The sequence below is a fragment of the Triticum dicoccoides genome, chromosome 5A (assembly GCF_002162155.2).
Source record: "Triticum dicoccoides isolate Atlit2015 ecotype Zavitan chromosome 5A, WEW_v2.0, whole genome shotgun sequence".
Lineage (NCBI taxonomy): Eukaryota > Viridiplantae > Streptophyta > Magnoliopsida > Poales > Poaceae > Triticum > Triticum dicoccoides.
The window spans coordinates 252796878-252807503 of NC_041388.1; the positions used below are offsets into that span (position 1 = coordinate 252796878).

Genomic DNA, 10626 nt, shown 5'->3' on the forward strand with positions numbered 1-10626 from the left:
TGTAGGATTTTGAGATGAGAATCACTTGGAAACTTTTCCTTGGTTTTACCTTGACCCCCTTTAACAGTACGGTGTTTCCTAGGACTCAAGAAAGAGAAAACGAAACTACGAAAATAAAAGTCTTCACGCTTCATATTCCTCGCATGAATATCAAGTCTTCACGGTCACACCAATTTCTTCACTTTCAAAGTCTTGAAGAAAACCAAAGTCTTCAGCTGAAGACATTCATTTTGAGGGGATGACTTTCATCGTAAATATCAAACTCCTCATAGATTTATAGACCTGTGTACACTCACAAATGCATTAGTCCCTTAACCTATAAGTCTTCAATACACCAAAATCACTAAGGGGCACTAGGTGCACTTATAGTAAGATATATTTATGTTTCCGATCTAAGATTTACAACTTATTGTGAGATCCTTATTTGTAGTAATTAATTTGCAAAACTTTACTGTTTCAAATTTGTTGTCTATATATGTTGCAGTTTTTTTGTAGAGTTATATGTTGTGTTACATGTTGTTTCACCCACATAGCATGCATGTTATGTGTATGTATATAACTTGCATGTTGTGTGGAGGGGCTTGGAATCTTTTATATGCATTTGCTGATGGAATGACTATATTTGCACACATCTCTGATGTCAGGTCTTGACATGTAGTCTCTGACCCAAATGGCCCTGAGGCACAAGGTTAGCTCTTGAAGGATGAGCTAGAGCCAAATAGCGAGTCAGCATCGGGCCTTGAGGTCAGGCCTAAAGGCTCTGGGCAGATGTACCTGGATGCTTCGGATCCAACCCAAAAGTAGCAATAAGAGGAGCCAAAAGCTTCGGCTGGGTCATCACCCCGCTGCCAGAGCACCAACTAGGAACTGGGTACCTCAGAGACTTCGACCCCTTTCCTGGATACTCCAGTACACGCTCAAGAGCAACGAGAGACTGACCCGGAGACTTCGGCTCCAGCCCAAGAAGGCCCAGAGGAAATTGCGGTCTCCGATTGAAAACAACTCCTTTTCTGGCACTGCAGATGCATAAATGGAGATTTTGACCAACTTGAAGTTGCACTTTTACAACTTTTGGCTTGGGAATTCGTCGAGCTATTTGGCTTTGGGGTTCAGTTTAGGAAATGGGGTGTCTTGATCATGACTTGAGCTTGTCCTTTGCCTCCCAACTATACCCTTTTAATAGTGCATGAGCACTACTAGTCAAGAACAAAAAGGAAGGTAAACTAGCTATCCATCACAAAGTTCTTCAAGATATGGTAAAATGTCAATTTTTTCTCTCCATCATGCCTTTCATAAACCCGAAATATCTAACATGACGTTAATCAAATATGCTAGAATATGAATTTTTTTCGTTTCACAATTCCGTTTGACCAATTAAGGCAAATGTTGAGACATTCTCTCACGAGTAATACCATGTCCTCACATAATGAGTTGAATTCATTTGATAAGTACTCTCCACTACGATCTGAATGAACTCGTTTGATTTGATTTTCAAGCTAATTTTTATTTTTGTATATTGCAAAGTAGTGTAGAGCCTTATCTTTAGTTTTGAACAGATACAAGTAGCAAAATCTAGTGAAATCATCTATCAACGCCATTAAGTATATTTTTTTTCACCTTTGTGAACACAATATTGATTTTACATAGATCAGAATATATAAGGCCCTTCGCAGTGCTTCATGGTGTGCATGTGTTAAGCATGCAACATAAGCAAAAAATTAACATGGTAAAGCAATTAAGGAGGATAGAGAGCACTTTGATAACTGAGAAGAAACAATGCTAAGTGCGCAAATCTGTACAAAACACTTAAATAAAGGAAGTTCACCAATACATGAGAGAATTTAGTTTTTTTGTGAGGTTGGAGAGAATTTAGTTGTTAAATAATTAAACAAAGAAAGCTTAGGTACAACAAGTTAAGCATATACACATTGCGGACTTTAGTTGTTAAACACTTCAATGAGTTTAGCATCTCATCTAAGCACTTCTGCATTAGAAGAGACCTAAGCTTCAAGGGTGTCAAATTCATCTTACCCGTAGATAATAGACCTGTGCGGCGCAAGGTTGCATATATATCACACAACCTTGACATTTAGAGCGCCTTTCCAAAGTAAAACTCAAGATTAAACGTATTTTAGCAAAGTCAGGTTGACAACTAAAATTACTTTTGTAAAAATAAAAATAAAAATATTTTTGGAAAAAAATACTCTCTTCATTTATTTTTGGAAAAAATACTCTCTTCATAAAGAAGCGTATGAATGAAAAGGTGATTGCGCTTAGTCCTGGCCATGGGCAGCCCGACCCAAAAAAGCCCGACCCGGCCCGGCCTGACGCTGCGCCCGGGCTAGGCCTGGGTCTAGGTTTTGAGCCGAAGGTCAGGCCGGGCCTGGGCCCGCTGTTTTTGCACTTTACTGGAAAGGCCCGGCGGACTTTTGTAGTGGCGGGTCAGGCTTGGGTCTGAAAAGTAGACCCGACGACTGGGCCAGGCCAAGCTCGGGCCTGAGTTTTCTACCTCGGGCTTGGTCAGGCCCGGTCCGGCGGATGGCCAGGTATAATTTGCGGAAACACCAAGCAGTCCCGGCCCGAGAGAGAAAGAGAGTCGTGGTGGTCGCGGTCGCGGGCACGGACGCGGGAGCAACGGCCGCTTTCCTCGTGCCCTTGCTTCCTTCCTAACCTAACCAAGCAACCAGCCCTAACCGATTGCCGTCTCCATCCGCGTTCATCCACCCAGGGCATCCTTTGCCGCTAAGCAAGCCACACCTCGGGTTCGAGGCGGCGAGGGTTTGCGCGACGAGGATGACTGTAATGCTCTGGCCCCGGTGATCTCTGCCGTTTCAGATTGGGGAACTCGATTTCGATTTCGACCCCAGTGCTGGATTCGTCGATGGTGGGGGTGCTGTCGAATCGGGTGGGCCGGGAGGCCCTCGCCGCCGGGGATCACATCTACTCGTGGAGAACCGCCTACATCTACGCCCACCACGGTCGGTAATCCCCTCATTCTTCTCCCCCAACCAATCTCCCCTAACTATATCTGTCAATTGGTTCGTTGGTTGGCCGAGGATTAATTAAGCACCCCGCCACCATTAATCTCACGCCTGGTCCTCCGGGGTCACCTTGAAGACGCCCTGCAACAATAGATGTTAGGTTTGCCGGCTACAGATTGCGACGGGGGTCTGGGCTGCCCCCCTGTTGAGGAAATATTTCCGTCAAATGACGGTCACCTTGAAGACGCCCTGCAACAATAGATGTCCTCATCTCTGAATCAGACTATTTGGCGGCCTCCGTCTGCAATGCCTTTTAGCTAAATGGGGACTTACGTTTGCCGGCTACAGATTGCGACCGGTGGCTGGGCTGGCCCCCGTTGAGGAAGATTTTCCTCAGTGATGAGGAGGGTTGTTCCCAATAACCATGATTTTGCAAGTGTTGCCCTTCAGCGAAGGATCGGCTCATTCTCGCTTTGCCGAGTGCGTCTGGGTTCATCAACTGTGGATGCCTATGCTTCAGCGCAGCATGATTGGCCACCTTTCCAGCGGCACCAGCACCAGCACCACTGGAGGCGGGCGCGGATGTGAATTCAGAAGGGGAGCACTTGAGTTTTCGACACCATGGTAATCATACTCTGGGATCTCCTCTGCTATGTGGGATGTGGCATCAAGGATCCCAGTGAAGTGAGCACTCAGCTCAGGCTGGCGCGAAGGGGTTGGCAAGTTTTATGTGACTCAGATACAGCAGAAGTTGTGCGCATGGTTGTTCAATCTGGTTAAGAATCGACTGCAAGCTTTGGCCATCGTGTACATTTGTAATTTGGCTTTCGACCGCTTTCTATGTAATACAAAGGCCTGCAAAGCTTTTGCCATTTGTTAGACTAGTGGGCTTTGAATAGCATCTTATAGATTAATATCTTCCTTCTCAAGCCGCATTTCGCTCACGCAAGTGCTGCCTATGCTTCCTAGTTTTCGCCATGCATACGCTCCTTACTGCAATACTTGTTCGTGATGTCCTCTTGACTTGTTTGCTTGTACACATGTGCTAATATGTTGTCATGTATAATACAGTAGTACTGACTAGTTTGATATTCCATTTTTCAGGGATATATGCTGGAGATGGAATGGTCATCCATTTTACGAGAGCGGTTGGACATGAAATTGGGACAGGAACATTCTTAGACAAGTTTCTGTTCAGCTCATCGCCGACTACGGCGGATGGCCCTCCTTGCGAGAAATGTGGGCACCTCATCAAGCCTCAGGGCGTCATAATGTCCTGTCTCGATTGCTTCCTGGACGGGGGCAGTCTCTACCTCTTCGACTATGCTGTGTCGCCCCCTTTCTTCCTCGCCAAAGCGCGTGGAGGAACGTGCACTATGGCACTCTCTGACGCTGCTCAGCTTGTTGTCCACCGTGCCAAACACCTCCTCAACAATGGCTTTGGCATGTATAGCCTGTTTAAGAACAACTGTGAGGACTTCGCGATATACTGCAAGACAGAGCTGCTCGTCGAGACTGCTTACAGCGTTGGGCGCAGTGGGCAGCTGGCGTCCCTGACGGCTGCGTTCAGTGCGGTGGCTTCTTCGCCGCTGCGTTTCCTGACAACTAGTGCTAGTGGTCTGGCAATTGTGACAAGCGGCATGTACTGCGTGGGGCGATATGTGTCAGACATGGGTGTTCGCCGTGATGTGATCAAGGTGCCTGTGGAAAGGCTTGTAGAGCACTGGGTGAACAATGTCACTCCTGCTCTTCCTCAAGGGGCCACCCAGGCGGAGACTGCAACACCAGGAGGCTTGCCTGAGCTACCAGAGGAAGGGGAGCTTGCTAAAACGGCAACACCAGGAGGCTCGCTGGAGCTACCAGGAGAAAGCGAGCTTGCTAAAACGGCAACACTAGGAGGCTCGCAGGAGCTACCAGGGGAAGGCGAGCTTGCTAAAATGGCAACACCAGGAGGCTCGCCGGAGCTACCAAGGGAAAGCGAGCTTGCTAAAACGGCAACACCAGGAGGCTCGCTGGAGCTACCAGGCAAAGGGGGACTTGCTAAAAGTAAAGTGCTATTTAGCTGCGGTATTGTCGTTCGTTGATTTGGCTTTGTGAGGATTGCTGCTCAATTCCCTTATCTGTGTGTTCCACGCAATTCTTCATGCAAATTAATCTACCTCTGAAAGAGGTTGGTCGATCTGGGTGTGACGATTTGCTGCTTAATCCACTTATTAAGCTTGTTGCCCGAACTTGTTCATGTAAATTAATTTACCTCTGAAAGAAGTAGCAATGCGTCCACTTTGCTTGTATGTAATGTTATGATGTAAGGTGCAAACTTCTAGCCAAGATTTGTCTTGGCACAAATTTGAATCAAACCATGTGATGTCATATATTTCTTGGTTCCATCATAATATCCATTGTTTTGTGTGCTCTTCCCCTTCCACAAGTATCCACTGGAGTTTCTGGTGCTTCCTGAAGCCTTTTCCTCGCAATAATGTCTAGTATCACCTCTGTTCCGAATCGTAAGATGTTTTAGATATTTTAATATGGACTACATACGTGCTGAAATGAATGAACAAGCACACCAAACACGTTTTTCAAACAAAAAAACACAAACACATTTATATACATGTGATTCAGAAAAAGTTTTGAACATCTCATAATTCGGAATGGAAGGAGTAACTCTTATGTTCTATCATCGTACTATTCATGAATTCCTTCCCCAACTTGTCGAATAAGCTAGCATGTCCTTTCTCAGTTGCAGTTTTATAATGCTACATATATTGATCATTATGTTATTTACAGCATTTTCTAAAATGTCACACAGGAATGTTATGGAGAGGATTCTCCTTGCTGCAGTCTACACCGTACTAATTGTGGCTACTTTTTATCCTCGGTAATAACTCCAGAACTTCCGTAAGTTTCTCCAATATTCGATCGACAAAATTAGGATAGAGTTATAAACTGATCTATCCATATTCAACTGTGTGTGTTTCTTTTTTCAGTTTTTTTCTCACACGTATATTCCTAGGATAACTTCCTTTGGATCAGTCTCTATCATCCATGAAGGCCTGCCAATCCAAGTGATATAACTATGTCAGCTAACATTAACATTACGAGTTAACCACTTATATTGTGAAATCGGGTAGAGGAAATCACTTGTTCATCACGAAATTTGTTGTTCCTTGGGACGCACGCTCAAGAAGCAGCTTCCTTGATTCAATTGCTATTCCCTCTGGCTGCATTACAAATAATTGAGATGATCTTAGAAAGTACTCCCTCCGTAAAGAAATATAAGGCCTCATTCGGTTTGAAGGATTTTTGTAGGAAAAACATAGGAACAAGGATTCCGGAGGAAATTTTCCTATATATGCATTCGGTTTGTAAGAAATGCGTACAGGAATTTCATAGGAATACTACTCATTTCCTGTGTTTTTGGAGGAAACTACACATCCACTCAAAGCTCATTTTGCGCGTAAGAACGAGGCAAGTCAAATCCTTAGGATGGCAAGTCCCATCCTATCAAATTCCTATACTACTCCTAATTCCTACGTTTTGATTACTACTTTAGTGATCTAAACACTCTTATATTTCTCTACAGAGGGAGTATGAATTAAATTCTCTTATTTTTTGTGAGGCGCGAAGGAATTTGTTGCAACTATTCCATTAGTTTTCCTTCTATCGGAGCACTACTCACCTCTTCCGGAAACCAAACACCTGGTTGCGTGCTTCCCTCCAGAACTGCTTGAACAAATGCTGCCGTTGAATGGCCCACCGATCTGCAAGTCCAACATAAGATGCTTAGATGAGATGTAGATAGATTGACCAGAATAATATTGGGTACTTCCGAACTGAAAAGTAACACCAGGACTTGTAAAATGAGCCATACAGTAAATATTGCTTAAATCTCGAGTATAAATTCCTAGGATTTGAGTTGTAAGTTCTGAGTATAACTTTTTCTGACAGTTGTGTTGTAACAGGTATTGCATAAAATTCTGCATCGATCATTTCAAGTATTAAGAACAGATAAAGAAATCTCATTAGGTAGATAATCTCTCAGTTTAAATAGGCATGATTATAGAATTGTTTCCACCTAAAGCAGTTTTGAAACCAATGGAAACTCTTGAATGCCGACTATAATTTCCTGGGACTCTGCTTTATTTGGAGGAAATTAATGTTAGGCTCAACACAGTCGATGGGAAAATAATCTGATAGGCGGAAATAACTAATGGTAAATATCAATTAGGTAACGGATTTTGAGCATGCTCAATTGCTCATCCAGAAATGTGCACTTACACAGATAGTTTTCTATGAGAAAATAATCCAATAGTATTTCGGCCATTCGAACACTCCAAGTCTACCTGCACAAACAAAATAAGTTTGATCCAACAATAGTCATCAGTAGTTTCGCGTACTGCTCTGGACACAGCTTCAGTGGAATTAGTATGCTCTTACTACAGACACTACGTGAGTACTAGTATGCTCTTACTGTAGACACAACTTGAGTAGAGTAGTATGCTCTTACTGTAGACACTACTTGAATAACATTACAATGACTTGAATATAATGCTGAAATAGAGATAAAGGAAATACTTACTCTCATGGACACACGCTCTCCTACAATGCCATCAATGGCTCGAACAAGGGGATCAATTTCTTTAACCAACTTTCCAACCTTATCTTTATCCCTTAACAACTCCTAAAAAGGATCAAGTTGAAGTCAAGTATATATACTGCAAATTGGTACCAGCTCAACTACATCCTTAATATTGATACTTTTTTTCATCCCATTGACACAGATCGTATTGGTTAATTGCTTAAATTGCAGGAAAATACATGCTACTGTATGTTTGCAACTTCCAATATCTTCAATTGGTATCACTAGAATAGCAATGTGAGCTTGAATGGAGGAACTTCATAAAGAGATAACTGAGAACTGGGAAGAATACATACAACAGGTAAAAATTTAGCGAAAGCCTCCATTCCCCAATTCCAGAAGAAAGGAGCAGTACCAAATCGAGCACTGACAGTTGGGACACCTAAAAATTTATGAGCACTCTTCACTTCAGGCAAATTCCTGAAATAGACGACAATGCATTTGCGGTATGTCAAAAGGCAAGCTATGCTAAATAATGGTAGTGCATTTTTTTTACCACACTGGCTTCTGGTTTGTCAATTATAAGATAATGCCCAAAGTACTTACAGTAAGTAAACATCTCTCTTTCTGACCCCTTTTCCGAAATCAATGTTGAGAACTCCACTGTAGGGCTTCAATTTGATTTCTTCTCCTAAATAGGTAATTAGAATGAATTCATCATCTTTTCCTCCTCACTGAGGAAGACCATAGGTGATTATTAACGAAAATTTCAAAAATACCTTTGTTATATGCAATTACATCCTCCCCAAGAAGCAGAAAACTTGTCGCCAATATTGTTGGGCCAGCACCACCAGAGCCTGCAGTATAATAGAAGAATCTAAAAAGGATTTAGCAATGTGGCCATAAATATGAGCCCGTAGGAATACTAGTAAGTAGTAAGATCTGACATGAATAGATGCATCGAGAGTCAAATCAAACCACCCCTTCTGTCCTTAATGTCTAATTTGATTTTTTTTCCTTTTCCAGAAAATATAGAACTCCCCTAACCTTAGTCTTTCAGGCTCTCCATCTTCACTTCTTGCAGCACTCACAAGCTCAGCAGCCATCACTGTTAGAAAACAATACAGCACACGAATAAGCACTAAACGTTTAAGACGTGGCACCCTTCCCGTTCTCGATATCTGCAGCTATTCCTTAATGAAGCAACGCGGTCCGTGTAAAAACCACACACACTTCTTGCAGTACTTTGTTCCTTGGTTCCATGAGGACATGGTAGTTAAGTAACACTGCAATTTATATTAACATAGTTTCCAACAGCTTCAAGTGTACGTATCTTTCGACTTTGATATATGAATACATGACACAAATCAATTTGGTGAATCCACTCACAGGTACCGTGTTCCACCTTTTTACAGCACTAGCTTTGATTCATGCGATTTCTTTCCATTTGGGTACTGTTTAAAGAAACATTGCACCGAGCATTATTTTAGAATAGCATGTCATTGTCTTTAGTCACTAGTATCAAGTTACACAGTGGAGCAACAGCAAACATGGACATTCGTGGCAACGAACGGAAACAAGTCAAAGAGCATATAGCAATTACTGGAGATGTGGATGAAAAAAAATAGCAAGCCAAATTGATGGTGTTGTATGCCATGAATTTGAAGTAATACCATTGCTCACTCCAGGATATATGCCGGCGGTTGTAATAGCTGGAACACCTTGAGCTTTTGCTTCTTCATGAAAAGCTTTGGCTCTCCATGAATAGTCCATATCATCACAAACATCGATATATGCTGTCTGTTCACAAAAGCTTAAGTGAGCCAACAGCCATTTCAGTTATTATTAAGTAAAATATCACCAAGTTCAACAGATGCCGCAAAACTTATGCAGCTGTCCTCAGGGACAGGATGTTTTTAGCCACCTTGGTCGATATCGCCGCCCGCAGGACAGCGCATTCAGCCTCTCTCTGGAAAGGCCCAGCAGTATGAACAACCAAGTCCACATCTGGGGAAAGTTCAAACCATTAGTCAGTTATATGTCCCGATTCCCGTGGAGGAAAACCACACGTCTGTCTAAATGAAGCACAGCATTAGCAAGTTATGGTATAATTTGCATTACTGACCCTCTAGCGCTTTCTCCAACATGGCTGCGTTGCCAGTATCAATTTTCACAAACTCGGATTGCTCGCCAAGCTCAGATGCCAAAGACTCACCTTTCTCCCTGGCAAATTACAAGGCATATATCACCCGCAAAAAAAATAAAAAATTACAAGCCATATATGAACAGAGTGAATATATAATAATTGGCTCAAATGTGTCAAGCTGCTAACTAATTATATATCAAACTAAGAGGCGGTTCTCATTTGCAGCTGATGGAATGCGACTGAAGTGAAGGATGTGGCAATTACCGGTTCCTGCCGCCGATGAGGATGTTAAGGTCGGGGCGGAGCTTGGAGAGCGCGGTGGCCGTGGAGCCGCCGACACGGCCGGTGCCGCCGAGCACGAGGACGCGGGCGTTCGAGCGCGGCTTGCTCGGGGCAGCGGGCGCGGTGGCGGTGGAGGACGCGGCGGCAGGAGGGGTGCGGAGTGGCATGCATGCTCTGACCATGGCGGCCATGCTGCTGCACTGGACTGGGTTTACGCGCGGCGGTCTGAGCCACCCATGCCAACTGGGGACGAGAGGGTAGAGCCATGGGTCGTGCAGGGGTGCGTGGATGTTGTTTAGCGGCGACGTGGAGGCTTATTGGGCCGTCGTCGATCAAACCTGCTCTATCAGGGCATCTTCAATGCAAGGCTCTTATACTGGCGCTTAGAGAAATAAAAAAAATGTTAAATAGAAAAAAACATCCAAGCGCTGATGTGTTGCAACGCTAGACGCTACCTGACAAGCGCTAATATAGCCAGCTGGTGTAGCAGCGATTCATCCCACACGGCAAGAAACACCCAGGCGCTCGATGCTACTCCCTCCGTTTCAAAATAGATGACGCAACTTTATACTAACTTTAGTACAAAGTTAATACAAAGTTGAGTCATCTATTTTAGAACGGAGGGATTTGTTGCGTCG

At 43.6% G+C, this 10626-nt stretch overlaps 2 protein-coding genes across 3 annotated transcripts; one reads left to right on the forward strand and one right to left on the reverse strand.

Moving 5' to 3' along the window:
* Positions 1-2593: 2593 nt before the first annotated feature.
* Positions 2594-5351, forward strand: LOC119300848. The gene is made up of 2 exons (XM_037577736.1): positions 2594-2978; positions 4086-5351. The coding sequence occupies exons 1-2, from the start codon at positions 2882-2884 to the stop codon at positions 5063-5065; spliced, it is 1077 nt and encodes a 358-aa protein (XP_037433633.1). The 5' UTR covers positions 2594-2881; the 3' UTR covers positions 5066-5351.
* Positions 5352-5357: 6 nt separating this feature from the next.
* On the reverse strand, positions 5358-10250 carry LOC119300847. 2 transcript variants are annotated; one of them, XM_037577734.1, is made up of 13 exons: positions 9971-10247; positions 9686-9783; positions 9485-9567; positions 9234-9360; positions 8608-8668; positions 8340-8437; positions 8167-8251; positions 7917-8040; positions 7561-7662; positions 7260-7324; positions 6661-6742; positions 6123-6202; positions 5631-6034 (listed from the first exon to the last, which is right to left on the reverse strand). In XM_037577734.1, exons 1-13 carry the CDS (start codon positions 10177-10179, stop codon positions 5977-5979), a joined length of 1272 nt encoding a protein of 423 aa, XP_037433631.1. In that variant the 5' UTR covers positions 10180-10247; the 3' UTR covers positions 5631-5976. The 2 variants fall into 2 exon arrangements, with proteins under 2 accessions (XP_037433632.1, XP_037433631.1); XM_037577735.1 differs by lacking the exons at positions 5631-6034; positions 6123-6202 and adding an exon at positions 5358-5473 and having other exon boundaries at positions 9971-10250.
* Between the last annotated feature and the right edge of the window lie 376 nt (positions 10251-10626).